Here is a 22,458-nt window from a genome sequence, read left to right on the forward strand (position 1 = left end):
TTGCTGTTTTATTTTATTGAGGGGTTAATGTTTTATAGTGGATTCATTACATATGCATACAATTTCATTATGTACCAGGCCCCAAAATTTTCTCCCTCTTTTCCCAACCCCTCCTTTCCCAGAGTTCTTTGCTTTGGTGCAATACATAAATATTTTTATTTTTACTATCACTATATTAAGCAACATGAATTACTTAAGAGTGCAGAACTAAGGCCTAGTAGTGATGCACCAGGTAGAGCACACGTTACGATACATGAGGACTTGGTTTCAAGTTTCCAGTCCCCACCTAGAGGGGGAAAGCTTGACAAGTGGTGAAGTACGGCTGCAGGTCTTTCTTTCTGTCTCCCCCCCCCCCATCACTCTCACATTCTATCAAAGAAAAAAAAAAAAGGAAAAATTAAATAAAAGGCTGCCAAGACCTTTGGGGTTGAAGTTGCCATGCAGGAACAGAGACCCGGTGGCAGAAAAAAAGAGAAAGAGAAGGAGGAGGAGGAGTAGAAGACTGCAGACCCAAAATAACACGGCTGGTTAGTGATAAGGGTTAGGATATGAATAGAACAGAAGAGAATTGGGGGTCTCCAGCTTGGAAAAAGCTAGTCAGTCTATTTTAGGTATATTCCAAGGGGCCCATGACTTTACTAATTTTTGCCTGAGATTGACAGCTAACATGCAGGTGGGCTAAAGGTTTTGTCTGGGGTGATGGTGTCAGATTTGGAAATAAGACTATAAAGCTACATCAGGGAAGAGAGTAGCCCCCAAATATGGGGAAAGTATATAAATACCACTAACTATAAACCCCATCAATCTGATCTGGGGGTCCATATTCAACACAGGAGCCTGTGTAACCTCTTCACCCTGTAGGTCTGAGCTCACATTTCATGGTCATAGCTAGGAACATTTTAGACTGCACTCATTTCAGGACCAGTCTTCCTTGAGTGACAGAGTATGTTGACCCAGCCACCCTTCAGAGAATGGGGCAGTCCATACCATTTCTGTTCCACATTGAGGGCAGGGTCCTATACAGAGGCTACCATAATGCCAACCTGTGTTCCCTGGGCAGATGAACCTCACCTATGTGTCCTGGAGCCCCACCTCCCCAGATCCCTTCCCCATTAGGGAAATAGAGAGACAGGCTGGCAACTCCCATGTTCAGCAGGGGAAGCAACTACAGAAGCCAGACCTTCCATCTTCTACACCCCATAATAACCCTGGGTCCATACTCCCAGAGGGATAAAGAATAGGAAAGCTTTTAAGGGAGGGGATGGGATATGGAGTTCTCTAGTGGTGGGAGCTGTGTGGAACTGTACCCCTCTTATCCTGTGGTCTTGTCAATATTTCCATTTTATAGGTAAAATAAAATAATAATAATAAATAAAAATTTAAAAAGAAAGAAAAAATATTCCTCGCATTAATGCTGAAAAAAGGAGTCGGGCGGTAGCGCAGCGGGTTAAGCGCACGTTGTGCGAAGCGCAAGGACTGGCATAAGGATCCTGGTTACAGTCCCTGGCTACCTACAGGGGAGTCGCTTCACAGGCAGTGAAGCAGGTCTGCAGGTGTCTTTCTCTCCCCCTCTTGTCTTCCCCTCCTCTCTCCATTTCTCTCTGTCCTATCTAACAACAACAATAATAACTACAACAACAATAAAAAACAAGGGCAACAAAAGGGGGAAATAAATAAATAAATAAAATGTATATACTCTAAAATGCTGAAAAAAGACAGACTTGATAAAAAAATTTTCTTTCTTTTTTTCTTTTTAAAGATTTATTTATTTTTTAATGAGAAAGATAGGAGAAGAGAGAGAAAGAACCAGACATCACTCTGGTACATGTGCTGCCAGGGACTGAACTCAGGACCTCACACTTGAGAGTCCGATGCTTTATCCATTGCACCACCTCCTGGACCACAGATAAATATTTTTTCTTTTCTATCCTTTTCTTCCTATCTTTAGTTCACCAGGACTCCACACTTGAAACAATGATATTTCACACCACTTCATCATCTGGGGCCTTATTCAGGGAATCCTTGGACTCCCACACAAATATAATGGGCCTCAACCGCCCATGTATCCCTTTTTGCACCACCACTAGTCACTGCCTTCAGGAACATCATCATAAGCCCTCTTATGGCCTTCCCAGGACTTTGCCCTCCCCACAAAGCAGTGATGGTGGGGACTGCCCCAGTCTCTGAAGGGAGATTGGAGTATCCTGCTCTGCCTGCCACTCGAGGAAGAATGGTCCTGAAATAAATGCAACCTGCAATGTTCCCAAATGTGACCATGAGCTACAAGCTCCGAACAACAGGGACTCAGAGGTTACACAGGCTCTGGTGCTAAATATAAAGATACATATGGGGCCTGAGCTGGGTGGATGGAAGTAAATAGTTAATTATATTCATAGATTTTTTTTTTTTTTGCAAGAATGGGAGTTATGCTCTGCCCTAATCTAACTTTCTAGCCCTTTTCTCTACTCTGACACTATTTTCTCAGACAATATTTTTATCCATCTTCAGGCTAGCTATCAAACTCAAGCAAAAACGACTGTAGTTGTGGGCCCCTAGAAACAAGCCTAAAATCACAGAGGACCTAGTGGGGGTTGTACTGTTATATGGAAAACTGGGAAATGTTATGCATATACAAACTATTGTATTTACTGTCAAATGTAAAACATTAATTCCCCAATAAAGAAATTTAAAAAATAAATAAATAAAAATTAAAAAATTTAAAAAAAGAAACATGCCTAAAATGGACATCCTAGCTTCCTTCCACCCTAAAATCCCTAATCTCATCTGCTCTATTCCTACTTTTTGGTTCCTGCTCATTAACCATTTTGTCTCACTTTATATCCTGTACACCCTAGGGATAGACAGAAATAGGCTGGGGATATGGATCGACCTGCCAACACCTCTATCCAGCAGAGAAACCATTACAGAAGCCACAACTCCTACCTTTGCACCTCAAAACCAACCTTGATCCATACTCCCAATGGGGGAGAAGTGATAGGAGGAAAAAGATAAGAGGGCTTTGAACTCCAGCTACATCAGGACCCAGAGAGAGGGGAGGAAAAAGGGACGGATATTTGATGTAGTAATAGGGTTATGTGAGCTTGGAGGAGAAAAGAGGGCAGGACCTGGAAGAAAAGGGGGCAATTATATACAAATGTAGACGGATAGTTGTAGAGATGACAATTAACCCATGTCTGCAACTTTAGGAGAAATGCTGTGGCTTGCAATGGAGGGACTGGGGATTCAGAACTCTGGTAGTGGGAACGGTATGGAATTATAAACCTGTTGACATGTAATTTTGTAAATAAATACTAAATCACTAATAAAATTTTAAAAAGACAAGATCCAAAATAAAAAGACAATATTTTACCTCTACATATTTTTCACTGCCTTTTCATAGCTCTTCTCTATCCGTATCTCCTACCCAAAGCCAAACGGTTTACTTAAAAGTAGAGGAGTACCCACAAGCAATGCAAGACTTGATCTCTTTCAGTAACTCAAATTTGTGCTCTGGGCTGGGAGTCCATAACACTTCCAAATCTGTCTACTATTATCACTAATATATCATAAAGCTTAAAGTTCTGCCAATTTTTTAATGTGCAAGAGGTGCTTGATGGAAAGTAAAAACAATTCCAAAAGAAAAAATTATAGCAATAAAGATTACAGACCCCTTTTCCAAAATGTCCTAAGTACTTATTTAAGTTTTGGCACATGGTCTTAGTAAAGAGATATAAATAATTAGGATTGTTGTCTATATTGCCCATTTTCCAGAACATTTTTATAACTAGAAATTAAGAATTTCTGTAAGAAAGACTGTTAACCATATGTGACTCAATAATGAAAATATACAGCTTTTAGACTTATTACTTACTCTTTTTAAGAAAGACAACAACATACACACATACTCACTTTTTTTCAGAGCAGGATTCTCATATGTGTGATTTTACCATTTGTGGGCTAATGTTTTTCTTCTTTTAATTTTAATTTTTTTAATGATCTTAATTTATTTATTGGATAGAGACATTCAGAGATCAAGAGGGAAAGGGGAGGGAGAGAGGGAGAGAGATCTGAAGCCCTGCTTCACCACTCGCAAAACTTTCCCCTTGCAGGTGGGGACCAGGGTCTTGAACCTGGGTCCTTGTGCACTGTAATGTATGTGTTTAACCAGGTGCACCACTGCCTGACCCCTGGGCTAATATTTTTCTTATGGTATTGGAGCTCAAACCTGGGTTATGTGCATGGCAATGCATAAGTCCTTACAAGCACTGCTGTAACTGTAGCTCAGAATAAATTTCATGCTTTTCCATCACACTTCTTTTTATTGGTAGAAATTACATCAAAAGGATGGCTAGAGTTAATTTCCAGCTAGTCATTCAAAATGGAATTTGACATTTAGAGGACATTCCTTACTGAATGGTAACATTAGGGTAGCACATTAGGGTAGCACATATTTCCGTTCTAAACTTTAGACAGAACCCCTTTAACCACTGTCCCACCCAGCCAATTTACTGTCCCATCAGTACTACTAATTCTAAACATAAACCACTCGAGGAATTTTAACACATTTGCCAAAGAAATCAGTCAAAGGCTTACTATTTACTGTCTGTGTACTTTTATGTGTATACTGCCCTCTGCTGGCAAAAAGTAGTTAAGTTCTTCTTTAAAGACTTTCTGGATGTGGATTAAAATGGAAAACAGTAGGATACCATAAAAATATAAGGAGACAACTATTTAAATGAGACGAAGAAAAAGACAAGAGTTCCCTAATGAGATAAAATTTACCTGAGAAAGGTCTAAAAGAATGAATTAAACTTACAGAAATTGAAGGGAAGATTAACAATCTAAAAACATACTGAGAAGGTAAAATAATGTGAGAAGACCGAGACTGGAAACGGGTAAGTAGTATATTTGGAAGTGAACAGCAGACTGGAGTGGCTAAAGTTCTGTAAACAACTGGGAACTGGGTCAAAAATAAAACTGGAGAGACAAGAGGCCTTGAAATTTATGTGGAAAATTTTAGAATTTATTTTAAATTCAATTTAGAAGTTGATATTAATAATTTTTTAAAAAATATATATATTTATTTATTGAATAGAGACAGCCAGATATCGAGAGGGAAGAGAATGATAGAGAGAGAGAGAGACACCACTCATGAAGCTTTCCCCATACAGGTGGGGTCTGGGGGCTTAAACCCGGATCCTTGTGCATTGTAACACATGCACTCAACCAGGTGTGCCACCACCCGGCCCCGATATTAATTATCTTTTTAAGATTACTTATTTATTTACAGGAGAGGAGAGCGTATGCATTATAATACATGTGCTTGGGAGTTGGACGGTAGCACAGCGGGTTAAGTGCAGGTGGCGCAAAGCACAAGTACCGGTTCGAGCCCGGGCTATCCACCTGCAGGGGGAGTCTCTTCACAAGCGGTGAAGCAGGTCTGCAGGTGTCTTTCTCTCCCCTTGTGTCTTCCCCTCCTCTCTCCATTTCTTTCTTTTTTTTTTTTTTTTTTGCCTCCAGGGTTATTGCTGGGGCTTGGTGCCTGCACCATGAATCCACCGCTCCTGGAGGCCTTTTTTTTTTTTTTTTTTACCCTTTTGTTGCCCTTGTTGTTGTAGCCTTGTTATGGTTATTATTGTTGTTGCTGATGTCGTTCGTTGTTGGATAGGACAGAGAGAAACGGAGAGAAGAGGGGAAGACAGAGAGGGGGAGAGAAAGATAGACACCTGCAGACCTGCTTCACCACTTGTGAAGTGGCTCCCCTGCAGGTGGGGAGCTGGGGACTTGAACCGAGATCCTTACACCAGTCTTTGTGCTTTGCGCCACCTGCGCTTAATCCACTCTGCTATCGCCCGACTCCCTTGCCCCACCTTCTAATACAAACTGAAGCTCCCTTGCTTTTCACTCTACAGCCTCATTACTCACACCATACTCCCAACCACATTCTGACTAAAGTTAAATTTCACTCTCCTACTGTTGCTTTACAGCCAAAAGTTACTTTTCTAGAATGCCCAGAACTTCAGTGAAATCCCTAGGGATAAATACCAATTTAAAAAATTACTGTTTACAAACAAGAGATTTCCCCTGGAAAGGTATCATCTGTAACATTCAGTTGCAGATTTTTACAGATGAAAACCAAATGGCTATTTCAATTTAGGTCGGGTTTAACTTGTCCTTTTACTTGCTGACAGTTCCTGGTAATGAGAAAATGATTTCTTCTATCCCAGTAGTTTTAACCTTTAGTCATTAATATTCACAAAGTGACAGTAGTTTATATAAAATGGCAGTTTCGCTGCAAACACTTGAATACAAATGGCTTATGAAACTTAATCTCTCTCTCTCTCTCTTTCTCTCTCTCTCTCTTCTTTTTACCAGAGTACTGCTCAGCTCTGGCTTATGGTCATACAGGGGACTGAACCTGGGATTTTGGAGCCTCAGGCCTGAGAGTCTCTTTGCATAACCATTATGCTATCTACCTCTGCCCTATGAAACTTACTCTCTGATAGGTGAAAACCACTGATGCTATCATCATAGTGAAAGTCACCAAACTAGTGATAAGCATTTCATCTTTGTTGTCAAAGGATTCATGAAAGAGATGAAATCCATGATATACATTCTTAAATAAAGTAAGAGGAAGAAAGGAAAGAGATGGAAGAGAAAAATAGTCAGTAGAGTTTCTTAGAATTATCAGAGTGAAGAGAAATGTAAATGGCACTTCTGAAAGTAATGAGACTTAGTTCAACCACAGGATAACTACCCATGTCCGGCTTTTGTTTAAAAAACCTGCTCCCCTTATCAAAGCTTTCCACTATTTTACATCTGGTACTGGACAGTAGCTATAGAAACCACTTGGGCTAAAATTATACAACTATAAACAGTACTAGGTCATCTCCACACCAAGGACAAGCAGGTCAAAAGTCTGGTATCCAATGCCATTAAGAGAAACTTCTAGCATTATTCTTAATAGGAAGGGAACAAGAAAAGATTAGACATACTCATCCTTAAATTAAGTTTTGATATATAATTTGCAATTTTATAAATTTTCAAATTGGGGTAATAAGTTATCCAAAGCACATTAAAATATTTTCATGTATAATTAATTTTTCATATCTATAGTCCTGAAAATGAATGTTATTTAGCAACTGAACTGTGACACCTGGCACCCAGCACATAATTTCTGTCTCACTATAAAAAGACCATCATAGATATCCATGTTACAGATTTTTTTTCTATACACACTTACTTACTCTCTACTAAAACCTAAAACTTGAAACTTAAAACCAAATAATAAAAATGCCAGAAAAACATTAATGAGTTTACTAGGTACTGTATCTAATTTTTACCTAAAACAAAGAAGAACATTACTTTCTTTATTAAGAGCAAAGAGCACTTCTGTTTTAATCAGCTGATTACTCATCTCCTAGATGATTTGTGTAAATTACCAAAATTAATTAAAACAACAATTAATAAAGCACATCTACATAAAAATAAAAAATGGGCACAGTTCTTCTGGTTATAGATGAATTAGACAGCTACTATTATAAAAAGAAGCAAGAACATTACTGTAAAGTTTAAAAATTACAGTTGCAGGGAGCCGATGCTATGATTCAAACTGGCCAAAAAAGAAAACTTCATAGTGACTACATAGCTGTTTATTTTATAGTTATGCATTAAACTATACATGTATGTTTGGAGCAAAACATACATGTTAAAGTCTTGGGGCTGAATTCCTGGTAGGTCACTGGGTGGGAAAAAGACAAAAGTTCTTATTCAAATTTGGAAAACACCGGAAAGAAGATTCTGCTAAAAACCAACCACATGATGACTAAAAGCATGAAGTAAAAAGATAAATAAATAAACGTGTCTTATAAGAGTTACAAAGGAGAGACTTCCAGGGTGATGCTATGGCGACCTAGTCTCAGGAAGTTGGCTCTCCTCAGAAAATGAGTATTTTAACAAAACATCTCAGTGGGTTTCATCAGAACACTGCTGAGATTTCTACTACAGCAAAAGAAAAAAAAAATCATCTAAAGGTCAGTGGTTGTACTTGGACAGTGGGAACAGGAGGAGAGGGAGAGAAAGAGTCAAGGAGAAACACAGTACTGTAGTATTGCACTGCCCAAAGGCACCTTATTTACAGTTACTTCAAACCCACTAAAGGATTTAAAGGGCCCATGTGAAAACACTCAGGAAACGAATGGCTTTCAAAAAGGAGCTCAGGACTGCTGTTAAGCCATAGGCTCTTGGGTAAACCCCTGGGAAACATGCAGAGGAAGTAGGGAACTGAACATGGTATACTTCTTCTAACAGAAAGTTAACTAAACCCTAATGTGCCCCAGTTATCACAGCTCCCACAGACACCCTGGTGAATGGGGTCAGACTGCCCTGCACCCTAGAAAGTGACTTTGACCTCACAGCAGAGTTTCAGGAAATTGTCTGGGAAGAGAAGAAGGTTTAGGATCTTCTCCCACCCTAGAGTAGAGTTCTGTGTAAGGAATATTAGATACCATAAAACCCTAGTACTTTTGCAAACTCTTCCCCTTTTCCCACAACTCACACACAAAGCAGAAGCAAGCACCACCAGCCGACCAACAACAGAAAACATAGATAGATGGGTAAAACTAGGAAACCACCAATAATGTAAAATCACGATGATAGCCAGGCACTTCCATTTTTTCTCTCCTTTTTTTCATCTTCTCTTTCCAGGTCCTGATAGAATTGGAGATCAGAGCCCTCAGCTCACCTTCCCCTAACATTTCTCCCCCTCTAGGAGTATGGATGGAAATTCTTTATAGGGTACAGAAGGTAGAAGGTCTGGCTTCTGTAATTGCTTCTCCACTGAACATGGAAATTGGCAAGTGGATTCATACGCCCACCCTGTTTCTATTTTTCCCTTGTGGGGCAGGGCTCTGGAAAGGTGGGGTTCTAGAACACAATGGTGAGCTCATCTGCCCTGGGAGTTCAGAATGAAATCACAGCAGCAATTACTGCAGTTTTTAAGAACCTAATAAATCTGCCAATTTTATATATCCCAGCAAAAAGAGCCTTTAAAAATTTTTACAATGGGGGGCTAGAGCAGTGGCACACTGGGTTAAGTGCACATAGTACGAAGTGCAAGGACCCATGCAAGTATCCCAGTTTGAGCTCCCGCGTTCCCACATGAAGAAGGGTCACTTCACAATCGGTGAAGCAGATCTGTAGGTATCTATCTTTCTTTTATCGTCTCTATCTTCCCCTCTCAATTTATCTCTATCCTATCAAAAAAAAATTTAAAAAACAGCCACAGGGGCAGAGGATTTGTAGTGCAGGCACCAATAACCCTGGAGGCAAAAAAAAAAAAGTATAATGAAGAAGAAGAAAAGAAAAAAGGGTTTAGGCAAAGAATGAAAAATGAAAAAAAAAATTAAAAAGAGGCAAAACCATATTCAAAGAAATAATAGCAGAAATTTTCCAAAATTGTAGATTTCCAAAATTGTAGATTTCCAAAATGTAGATGTTCAGGAAGCAAGAGAGAAATCCCAAATTCCTAAACCCAAATAGACCTATACCAAGACACATCATTGTGAAACAATCAAAAGTCAATGACAAAGAAAAACTTTGGCAAGATGCCACAGAAAAGTTAACAAAAGTGACCTGAAGGTAGCATTGTCAGACTCACATCAGACTTTTCAGAAGAACCATGGAGGCCAGGAGAGAGTGGGATGGTATATTTAAGGTGTTAAAAAAAAAAAAAAAAAAAACAACTGCCAGCCACACATATTTTATTTACCCTGCTACTCACATCCTCCAAACCCAACTAAATGTCATAAACTGCTTTAACTTCTCTCTCTGGAATTCAGGTAGAACCAACAGTCTCCAAACTCTATTACAAGTAAACAGTTAAAAAAAAAAATCTACTTTTGATTCTTCTAGAATTTACTAGGAAAAAATATTAGGATGATTTACCTCAAATTGTTTCACCTTTTCCATTGTTATCAAGCGTCTTGATGTGTGACTGGAAAGTTTCTGCTCGCAGTTGCTAATGAGTTTAAGGCAAGGGTGCCAGGGTACCATCTCCTCTGTGTATCTAAGGAAAGAAAAGCTAACTGTTATAAACAACTCAATGTGTGCCCCAGATGGGATCATCAAGGGAGTTCTCTAGTGGTACCATGGAACAGTCTCTCAGCACTACATACTGCACCATTTTGTTTCATATATCCTAACTATTCACATAAAATATGAAATATTTTAATATTACTACATCCAAAAATTTAGGTTAATTTTTTTATCTACAGAAATTCAAAAATGTTTCATCAAGCAAGGTCATGCATTTTTTTCAAATTTATTTATAAAATAAAAAATATCGACAAGAATATAGGATAAAAGAGGTACAATTCCCACTACCAAAGTTTCATATCCCACCCCCTCCCTTGAAAGCTTTCCTATTCTTTATCTCTCTGGAAGTATGGAATGTCAAGCAGTTTAATAACAAAATCACAAAGTAATTCCACCTTAAAAATTCCACAAGAGAAAAAAAAATTCCACAAGAGCATAGACAGAAATATGCTTCACGAAATCCTTTGATAGCTGGAAAAATTTAAGTAGATTCTTTAGATATCAAGTCCACCATAACATATGCCTTCCTCTATAAAATGAAAAGTGCCAGCACCAGGCAGTTGTGCACCTGTTTAAGTGCACACATTACAGTGTACAAGGACCCAGATTCAAGCCTCTGGCCCCCACTTGCAGGAGGAAAGCTTCCCAAGTGGTGAAGCAGGGCTGCAGGTGTCTCTCTGTCTCTTTCCCTCTCTATCCCCCCTCCCCTCTCAGTTTCTCTATCCAACAATAAATAAAAGATTAAGAAAAGAAAAAAAAATCTTTAAAAAAATTAAATAAAATGAAATGCCCCAGTAAAATTATTTAATGGCACATAAAGTTTCGATGAACTTTGTATACAGGGCTAATAACTTATAAGATTATTTAAATAAATTATCACTACAAGAAACACTACAGATAACATCAATCCTTTAGTCACCTTACCCACGACATAACACTAAAGCCGTGACAATGAACAATGACCGCTACCCAGTAGCATATGTACTCCATGAATGGAGACAATGATACTTGGGGAATATAGGCTCCAACAGATCAAGATTTTTCATCTGTCTGACAGTGTTGTTGGGAATAATCTTGGCAGAACAAAACACATGTCAAATACATAGGAATGAACTATGAGACAGAATGTGATAGAACAGTCGGGGGGATTCATTAGTTATGAGGTACCATTGAGAACACTGTGATAGTCAGTTCTTAATTTTCCTTTATAAATCTTTATACCTTTCCCACTGGTCTCTGTAAACATTTGTTAAAAAGATAATATTAGGGAGTCGGGCTGTAGCGCAGCGGGTTAAGCGCAGGTGGCGCTAAGCTCAAGGACCGGTGTCAGGATCCCGGTTCGAGCCCCCGGCTCCCCACCTGCAGGCAGGTCCCTTCACAGGCAGTGAAGCAGGTCTGCAGGTGTCTGTCTTTCTCTCCCCCTCTCTGTCTTCCCCTCCTCTCTCCATTTCTCTCTGTCCTATCCAACAACAATGGCATCAATAATAACTACAACAATAAAACAACAAGGGCAACAAAAGGGAACAAATAAATAAATAATAATAAAAAACTTAAAAAAAAAAGATAATATTAAAGATCTAATCCAATATGGGAAAGGTACTGACTAGCATGTCATCTAAAGGAGCAGGACCTCTGTAAGCTTGTCCTAACTCAACGTCTTTATTGTTCACTGTCTTTACTATCATTCTCTCTTCTCTGTCTCTCTCTCTCTCTCTCTATCACTATTTTACCGACTTTTCTAGGACTGTCTGACCTTCAATGATTCCCTCACCACATCAAGCACATGCTCAAAATCTTTATCACCCACTTACCAAGTAACATTCAGAATGCACTTCACTTTACTATCAATAGAAGGAATTCTCTTGAAGTTACTTTTGGTGTCCTTTCTTACGACTTTAAAACAGTGAAGGACTGTTTCAGATTTCACCTCATCTAATAATGCTCTGATATTCACTGTCATATCAGAAATTCTGTACTACTTGATACATAATAGTACTTTTTTATTTTAAAGGAAAAATGTGTATTTTAATGCCTGAGTTAACTAAAAAATATATTTTTATTGAAATACTTATCTAAATGCACACATGAATAAATTGGGTATGAAGTCCATAGCTTATATCCCTTATATAATTATAAAACCATAAGCAAATTTATAATTCAGAACTAAAAGTACAAAAACCAATATAATTTTACTATTTATGATAGGAGTGATACTAAGCTGCTGAAATAAAATCAACAACTACTTGTCTTAAGAATAGAAAAGCAGGGCTGGGTGATAGTACACCTGGTAAAGCATGTACAATACCCTGCATGAGGTGCAGAGTTCAAGTCCCTGTTCCCACCTGCAAGGGGGAAGTTTCACAAGCTGTGCAGCAATGTTGTAGATGTGTCTCTGTCTCCCTCTCTATCAAAATAAAATATATTTTTTACAAAGAGCAGGAAAGCATCATTTAAATGTTTTAGTTTATTCTTTCAGTTTAATCGCCGAGTTTAAGCATGAAAGCACAATATTTGGGTTAATGTCATCAACGAACAAACCTGTTCTTAACCACTCCTCCACTAATGAGCCAATTAATGTAAAAGTATACTCCGCATCTGTTTTTTGTTGACCTCAATTAACAAGAAAGGGAAAACACAAAGTGAAATTTGAACTAGGTGTGGGGTATTGCACAAAAGCAATAGACTCTGTGGAAGCGGAAGGAAGAAAATGAAGGGAGTGTTGGGCCGAAATACATGATGGTGGAAACTGACCTAAGTTGGGGGGTAAGAGTGTTTTGCACTTAATCATGAGGAGAAGTGAAACAGTACCAAAGCGTCAACTGTAAATCATACTGTAAACCATTAGGCTCTCAAATACTGATAAAAAAAGAAACAAATAGTCTGTTATAGGAAAAAAGTATACTCCCAACACCATACTAAAAATAGAAGGCAGCAATTAACTTATGTTCTTCATTATATTTACTAATATATTTCTGAATATATTTCAGTGGCATGTTTGCAAGTTTAAGTCAGAGTTGTAACTCTTTACTATGCTTGAACTACAATAATAGATGACATTCTATCTTTATCGTCTATTTTTATTACTATTCCCCCTACAATTCAATTATTAACAAAAAAAATCTAAATCATTCAGAAGAGGAAAAATCAAAGATAAGAGGTATCCAGCAAGACAGATGGTAACTGCTTATGTGAGCAGGGCTTTGGGGTGATGAAAAGATTTTGAAATTAAATAATGATAATAGCTGTATAACATATACAGGTGACTTTCATGGTGTGAAAATTATATATATATATATATTATATTATATATTTAAAGTTCATGAGGCTCTGAAATCCTAGGTTCAATTACCTGCACCACCATAAGCCAGAGCTGATCAGTGCTCTTGTTAAAAAAAAGAAAGAAAAAAAAAAAAAAAAAAGCTATGGACTCCTTGCTTCCATGAATCTGTTTCTAACACTCATTTTTCTGTGACTTTTCACGCCTCAAGCTATTTTCAAATATCACTAGACCCTCACCTTACAGTTATGAAATAGATTTGGCACTGACTGAGTCATCTACCAAACACAGCTTAACAAATAGTTACTTCTTGTTTCATAAATAAAAGAATAAAATCTTATCATATCAAGCAATGGGGACTGTCTTGAGACACCACAAAATTTGTTTTACTACAATTAAAATTTATCCTCATATCCTACACTCTTAATTAGGTTTCTCTATTATCATTTTAATCATAAACATTAGCTGCTAGATTTCTAATAAAGAATATCTTTCACTAGGAAACATAATATAATTTCCATTCACTTCAAGAGAATTATCTGTGTATAATAACAATTTGAAAAAAAAAAAGATGTTTGTGACGTCTATCTAAAAAAAAAAAAAAAGCCTGGTGTAGTGTAGACCCAGCAATGGGGAAAACACACACACACACACACACACACACACACACACACACACACACACACACACACACACACCAATAGTTGACAGTAATTTTGCTCCAGGTTTCTAAGAGTGTTAAATAACTATGAGAGTGCAGTTAAAGGATTAATCCTGTTTAAAAGGGGCCTAGGCAAATGTCAAAGATGTGTTAACAATGAAGCCAAGCCTCAGAAGATGACTAAATTCTACAATCCAAGGAAAGAAACAAAGTTATATATCAAACAATAAGGGCAAAATGAAAAAAAGGTGAAAAATAAAAAATGCAGAGTAGCCTAATGCTGGCAAAAACTGCAGTGGGAAGAATTTGGAGTAGAAAAGAAAAAAATCGGAAACTTCTGCTGTTTGATATAATTATATTGTCAGTGAAAAAAAACTTTTACAATCATCAAATGCCCTGACAATCCTTCACATATTATCTTTCTGTAGTGCTTTACTTTTATTATATCTTATACTTTTCAAAATGATCTAGGATTAACAGTAACGTCTGAACTTGATTATAATATGATTTTTTTTGTTTTAAACTTGAATCATAATAGGATTTGACTATGTAAATTAACTCAATAGTAGAACTAAAAGTCAATACTATATCAAACATAAAAGTTTTAAAATTAAAACTATAGTAAGATGTAATTTTAAAACAAATTCTTTATTCCTAGTTCAAAATCAGCACCTTTTCATGACTAACTCTAAATTACTTAATTCAGTAAAACGTTATTTCAGACTCAAATTTTTTTTATTTTTAATATTTATTTTCCTTTTATTTGTTGCCCTTGTTTTTTTTTTTATTGTTGTTGTAGTTATTATTGTCATCGTTGTTAGATAGGACAGAGAGAAATGGAAAAAGGAGGGGAAGACAGAGGCGGGGAGAGAAAGATAGACACCTGCAGACCTGCTTCACCACCTGTGAAGTGACTCCCCTGTAGGTGGGGAGCTGGGGGCTGGAACCCGGATCTTTACACTGGTCTTTGCGCTTCGCACCACTTGTGCTTAAGCCGCTGTGCTACCACCTGACTCCTGTTACTTCAGATTCTTGTAGATATGTTAGTCTCAATAACTATCTCAATATTGTGTTATTTAAAAAAAAAAAAAAGAATAAAGATTTTGGATAGTGTATAGTATAAAAGAAAACAGTTCATCTTCTAACATAAAGTGAAGTCAAACTTTATTACTGAGTTAAAATTATAATTCACTACTAAGATCACTTTAGACTGAAGAGAAGACACAACAAAGGTCTAGTAATGAACATCATATGATCTGAAAATAACTCTTCGGGACTTAGTAAATCAGAGGACTAAATGCCATAGTAGTCTTCCCATGTGTGTACTAGCCACATAACTGACAACATCTGTCCCTTGATAGAACATCTAAAGTTAAAAAAGAAACAAAAAAGATTAAAGACATATCTCCTTTCTTACTTCTAAAATATCTTTCTGGACAAATGTATTTGGAAACGTAACCTTGTCAAAAATTATTAAAACAAATAAATGACTCAACAAATAAATGACTCAAGAATTATCCAAATGTTCAGCACTCACTTTTTTTTATTAGAGACTTAATATTGATTTATAACCACTATCTTTAGATATAGACAAAATACCAATGGTTGAAACGTCGTCCAAACTTCTTTTTTTTTCTGATTAAGACTCTCCCTGTCTTCCCATTGCTAAAAATTGTACACACACAAATATATTTCTCCAAGTATATTATATATATATATATATATATATATATGGAACCAAGAGGCAGTTCAATAGTATCACATAGGCACAATGCAATAGGCTCATTACCAACATTGTCCCAATGGCAATCTTTATTAGAATCATTAAACAAGTAAATGCAGTAAAACTTAAAGTTAACTTAGAGCCAGCTAAAAACTTAGGTGTATTTCCTCCCTACTTTGAGGCCAGACCCCATAAAAGTAATACCAGTTTGAATACAACAAATCACACTCAATGATTTAACAACTGGGAGAAAGTTTAATCCTGTTAGATAAAGAAAGGACTACATAAGCTGGGTAAGGGCAAGAGACTGGCTCATTTAATGCTGGCCTTTCTGGTCAATTACCACGCCACCCAATCATCTAGTTAGGGAATCCTTAGATTCCCCCACAGACAGTATGGACCTAGACCTCTAATAGATCCCTCACTGCACCATCACTGGTCACTTCTTCAGGAACATCATCATAAGCTCTCTTGTGGGCCTCTTCAGGAACATGCCCTATCTATAAAGTAGATAATGGTAGGGACTTCCCTATTCTGTGTCATTCTACTCTGCCACTCAATGAAGACTATCCTGAAATGAGTGCAGCCTAAAATGTTCCCAGCTGTGACTATGGACTACGAGCTCAAATGACAGTGACCAGAGGTTATGCAGATTCCTATGCTAAAGATGAATATATATGGGCCCTGGGTCAGATTGATGGGACAAATAGTTAATTGTACTGATATACTTTTCTTCAAGTTTGGGAGCTACTCTCTGCCATAATCTAGCTGTCTAGTCCTATTCTCAACTCTGACATCACCTTCCCAGATAATATTTTTAATACACCTGTATGTCAGCTCAAGGAAGAATTATTAAAGTCATAAGCCCCTAAGAACACACCTAAACTAGACTTTCTAGCTTCTTTCCACCCTAAGATCCCTATTCTCATCTGCTCTATTCCTACTTTTTGGTTTTTGTTTATTAAACTTTTTGTACTGTCTTTCGGCCACCAAGTTATAGATGCTAGTATGATTCTATCCTGGTTTCCCTGGGCAGATGACCCCACCAATATGTCCTGGAACCTCACATCTCCAGAGCCCTACCCAACTAGGGAAAGATAGAAACAGGCTGAGGGTATGGATCGACCTGCCAACACCCATATCTAGTAAAGAAGCAATGATGGAAACCAGAACTCCCACCTTCTGTACCCCATAAAGAATTTTGGTCCACACTCCCATAGGGAGAGAAATGTTAGGTGAAGGTGACCAGAGAGCTCTGAACACCAATTCCATCAGGACCCAGAAAGAAAACAGGAAGAATATTCGAAGTACATGTAGGTTTAACTTAGAAAGAGAAGGCAGGATCATAGAAACAATGGGTAAATATATATAAATATAGTTAAAGAAATAACAGTCAACCCATATTTGTGACTTTGGGAGAACCACTACAGTTTCCAATGAAAGGAAAGGGGACACAGAACTCTGGTAGAAATGATGTGGAATTCTACCCCTGTTATTTCATAATTTTGTAAATGAATATTAAATCACTAATAATTTTCTTTTTCCTCCAGGGTTATTGCTGGGCTCGGTGCCTGCACTATGAATCCACCGCTCCTGGAGGCCATTTTTTTTTCCCCCTTTTGTTGCCCTTGTTGTTGTAGTTATTATTATTGCCATTGTTGATGTTGTTTGTTGTTGGATAGGACAGAGAGAAATGGAGAGAGGAGGGGAAGACAGAGAGGGGGAGAGAAAGATAGACACCTGTAGACCTGCTCCACTGCCTGTGAAGCGACTCCCCTGCAGGTGGGGAGCCGGGGGCTCGAACTCGGATCCCTACGCCGGTCCCTGTGCTTTGCACTACATGCGCTTAACCCACTGCGCCACCACCCGACCCTCAAATCACTAATAATTTTAAGTGTCTTTAAATCTAGGTCCTGACTGGCTCACATATCATGTCTCTCATCAAGAATGTGTACAGCTCTTTTTTTGTTGTTGTCAGTCGTATTTCTAATTAGTAATCATTAAATAATAAAACCTAAATCACTAATGCTGAACATTATCAGGCTTCAAATAAATGCATTCTTTTGGTCTTAGCTTTTAGAAATGATTTAATGATTTGCTGCATGCAGGGTGATCACAATGGCCAGAATATATTAACATAAGACAGTTGTAATAACCATTCAACTAATTGTTGAAAATTTTCTATGTCTGCAGCCTGTCAGAACAGCTACTGAACAGTGTAGCTATGATAGATGTGAGGTAAATGTGGTAGACAAAAGGAATTGGCAAATTTATCCTCTAAAGTGCCAGATAATAAATATTTTAGTCTTTGTAGGTTAAATAGGTTTCAGTTACATATTCTTTCTTTTGGGTTTTTTGTTAGCTTGTTTGGTTAATTTTTTTTTTTTTTTGCCAGCAAAATTATCCTGCTGATAATCATTGCTCTTTAGGTAGAAGACGAGAGAGGGTGGGTGGTGGCACACCTGGTTGAGTGCACATATTAGAATTTGCAAGGACCTAGGTTCAAGTCCCCAGCCCCCACCTGCAGGAGGAAAGCTTTGTGAGGAGGAAACAGTGCTGCAGGTATCTCTTCTGCCTCCCTATCTCCCCTTTCTCACAATTTCTGGCTCAATTTCTATCCAATAAATAAAAGTATTAAAACATCTTTAACTAACAGAAGATAAGAGAAACAAAGAGACAGAGATTGAGAGACAGAAATTAAAACAGATAAGACACTGCAGTACCACTCCACCACTGTACCCCATAAAGAATTTTGGTCCATACTCCCATAGGGGGAGAAATGTTGGGTGAAGGTGATCAGAGTGCTCCAATTCCATCAGGACCCAGAAGGGAAAAAGGAAGGCTATCTGGAAGTAGTTGTAGGTATGACTTAGAAAGAGAGAGAAGGCAGGATCATAGAAATAATGAGTAACATGCATTCTGCCAGGTGAGCCACCTTCTGGCTCTTCTCTCCCTTCTGTTTTTTAATTTTTAGAAATGTAAAAGTAAGTCTTAGCTCAGCTATCTTCACAGGCAGGCTCAGATTATATTTGATTCACAACCCATAGTTTGCCAACCTTGATAGGAAAAAAAATAGGTTAAGAAAAGTTAGTCAGTAATAGGAAGTGCCCTGTTTTATATACATACATACGTAGTAAACAAATGCCATCATACACATTAAATACAAAAGCATTCATCATAAATACAATTACAAATAAGAAAAAAGTGTTAAATATACAAACACCATACTAATGACATTAAAAACAGTATTACATACTCTGGTGTGTATACTGGTAACCAGTAGACTAGTCTTCCACCTAACACAAGAGTTTCAGCTGCGAAGTTCAGGAGGTCAAAAAACATATCACTCAGATGATAACTCAAGGAAACAGGAACATGGCTTTCTGGGCTAGACAAAAAAATAATAATAATAATAGTGAAAAAAATCAAACTTCTTTAAAATTTTTTTAAATTATCTTTATTTATTGGATAGAAACAACTAGAAATCAACAGGGCATGGAATATAGAGAGAGGGAGAGAGCAAGAGAGAGACACCTGCAGTACTATTTCACCACTTGTGAAGCTTTTCCCCTGTAAGTGAGGATGAGGGACTCAAACCTGTACCCTTGCATATTGCAGAATGTGTGCTCAACCAGGTACGCCACCACCCGACCCTTAACTTCTATATTAAGTAAACTGAGAAGAAGCTTCATGCTTTATCTCAAAGTGATAATACAACATTTCATTTTACTTACCACTTTTCTATTCCCTTTGGTATATCCTTCTGTGAACCTGTTCTTCTTGTAGATTCTCTGATACCATACGGAGCTAGACAAAGTACATGTAATACAGATAGTCAAACATCACCTAGTCACCAACGAAGGGCAGATGACTGTCGTATATCTCCGGATATAAGGACACAATTTCACTATGCGATATGCTAGTTAACAACATGTAGCATGAGGAACAGTCTATTTAAAATGCTGTGGTTCACAGAGGGCAAAAGACTGTGTTCTTCTAAAATGTCAAACTCTTAATAGGCAGAGAAAGATTATGATATATTACAAATTAGGATTTCAAACTTTAATAGCTATCCTTATACTAGGGTACTGCCTAAACTTGAGTGGAAAATATTCTGTAAAGATATATCAATGAGAAACTGTAGAATAAAGGGTGATGTCAATTTATTAAAATAGATAACTGCAACTTAGTTACCTAAAAGAATATCCCTACTCTTTGGAATACTGGACACACAGATATAAAGGGACAAAATGTGTAGAACATACTCTCGTTAAAAAAATAATAACATATTTTATATTAGTATTCATATAGAAGAAAACAAGTAAAAAGACATTTCTGTAGAGTTTGTAGATTTACTACTACATACAACAGAAAAAGCAAATGTATTCTTAGAAAGGATTCCAGAGAAGTCCACAAGCTCACAAGGCATGAGAAAGCAAGCTTTTATAGACACCCCTGAAATTCAGTGGGTTCACAAGCCCAGCTACAGAATCCCTAATTTCATATAACACTAGAAGGGAATGATGCCTATAAAAACATGCACTACAAAACACAAAAGGCTACACATGGGGAAATATGTTGATAGTCAAACTTTTCTCCTTAGAAATCTCATACCATAATTGTAAACAGCATTTTAGTAATAGCTGATATACTAATAATCAACTGTAGTCAAATACAAAATAAATACATGCCTCAAAAAATAGAGAGAAAAAAGATGCAAGCTAACATATCCAGTAAAATAAATAAATAAATAACACAAACTCTCAACTACTTAAACAGCTTTACTGCCCTAGGTTCAAAAATTTCTTCTCACAGAAACTGGAGTATATCTAGGTTATGGGACTTTGTTAGAAAGTGAACTACCTGAGATGAAATTACAGTGTACTATAAAAGGAAAGGTCTCACCCGAGTAATGAAGCTGAAGGGTTGTCATTCCACACGTGAAGTCTCTGGACACAGTCTGAGGTGAAGCATGTTGAGGTGGCAATCGTTGCGTTGGTTAGGTTGTGATCGGCGGATACAATATTATTTGGTTTGGATTGGGAGATGCATACGGGAAAGTGGGCCCTATCCAAGGGTTCCAGGACTGGGGGAAGTAGGGGCTCTATAGTGGAGATGTGAGGTTCCTGCTGTCCTAGATATATACCAGTTTCTGTGAGAGAGAGCTTATGTGCACACGTATCCATAAACTACTGCAAAATATATACCTGAAAGCAGTAGTACACTAGAGTTTGCAGTGAGTACCTCCCTAACACTTCCTCTCCACTATTCCAAGCTTGGGATCCATGATTGCTCAACAAATTGTTTGCCTTCGTATGTTAACTCTCTTTTCAATCACCAGGTTCCAGATGCCACCAGGATGCTGGCCAGGCTTCCCTGGATTGAAGACCCCACCAATGTGTCCTGGAGCTCAGCTTCCCCAGAGACACACCTTACTAGGGAAAGAGAGAGGCAGACTGGGAGTATGGACCGACCAGTCAACGCCCATGTTCAGCGGGGAAGCAATCACAGAAGCCAGACCTTCTACCTTCTGCAACCCTCAACGACCCTGGGTTCATGCTCCCAGAGGGCTAGAGAATGGGAAAGCTATCATGGGAGGGGGTGGGTTATGGAGATTGGGTGGTGGGAATTGTGTGGAGTTCTACCCCTCCTACCTTATGTTTTTGTTCATTAATCCTTTCTTAAATAAAAAAATTTTTTTTTTAATTTCTTCTCATAGTGAAAAAAAAAAACTAACAAGGAATACCAGTATAAGCTGATAATATGTTATGTGTACTGATAAATTTTTAGATATAAATGATGTTAGGAAGCCAATCCTACCCCATTTTGTATAAAAACAAACTTACGATCAGTGATGATTGCATCAAAATATGTGCTCTTCCTCCAGGAAGGTTTAGATGCATCTGAAACCAAAACATCAAGGTAATACTTCTCTAAACCATATTGACGAAGATTTGCTCTAATGTTTTCATCTGGTCCTCTCCATTTCTGGTTTTTCCTACTAGCCTTCCCTGAGGAGAGAGATAAAAGGTAGTAGAAAATACTAAATCAAAACAAGTATTTTATATTTCTTAGAAAAAAGTAATACTTAACTCATCTAGATGTGCATTTACTCAAATAAAACTTACTTTCATTAAAAATCTTAACTTTATTTATACAAATTAATTATTTCTATTTCACCTTACAAAACACTCATACAAATGGAATTAGTTAAAACAATGAAAAGGTTATCAACTGTATGGCAGTGGATAGAAATTATATGACGTCAACCTGACTGCCCTGGGCAGATGACCTCACCAATGTGCCCTGGAACCCCACCTCCCCAGAATTCTACCCCAGTAGGGAGGGAAAGATAGAATCAGGCTAAGTGTATGGATCAGCCTGTTAATGCCCATGTCCAGCAGAGAAGCAATTACAGACGCCAGACCTCCCAACCTCTGCACCCATAAGAGTGTTTTGTCCATACTCCCAAAGGGATAAAAGAATAGGGAAACTTCTAATGGAGGGAAAGGGATATGGAACTCTGGTGTTGGGAATTGAATTGTATGGAATTGTACCCTTCTTATCCCACAATATTGTCGATCATTATTAAAGCACTAATAAAATAAAATTATAAAAGAAAAGGAAAAAAAAGAAATCACGCTTTTGGTGGCAATCATAATGTAGAAAATACACATGCATAGATTATGAAATATAATAAAT

General features: G+C 37.6%; 1 protein-coding gene across 2 annotated transcripts in view; it reads right to left on the bottom strand.

Annotated features, from left to right (window-relative positions):
• The window catches only part of TRMT11 (tRNA methyltransferase 11 homolog), a 57,981-nt gene that overhangs the window by 5,338 nt on the left and 30,185 nt on the right, over nt 1-22,458 (bottom strand). For both annotated transcript variants that reach the window (XM_060190503.1, XM_007528342.3), the window contains 4 exons: nt 21,603-21,767; nt 19,491-19,563; nt 19,013-19,144; nt 9,946-10,066 (listed from right to left, as the gene is read on the bottom strand). In XM_060190503.1, the coding sequence (XP_060046486.1) occupies nt 9,946-10,066; nt 19,013-19,144; nt 19,491-19,563; nt 21,603-21,767 (491 nt within the window). The remainder of the gene's footprint in view (nt 1-9,945; nt 10,067-19,012; nt 19,145-19,490; nt 19,564-21,602; nt 21,768-22,458) is intronic.

This window comes from Erinaceus europaeus, chromosome 4 (genome assembly GCF_950295315.1).
Source record: "Erinaceus europaeus chromosome 4, mEriEur2.1, whole genome shotgun sequence".
Classification (NCBI taxonomy): domain Eukaryota; kingdom Metazoa; phylum Chordata; class Mammalia; order Eulipotyphla; family Erinaceidae; genus Erinaceus; species Erinaceus europaeus.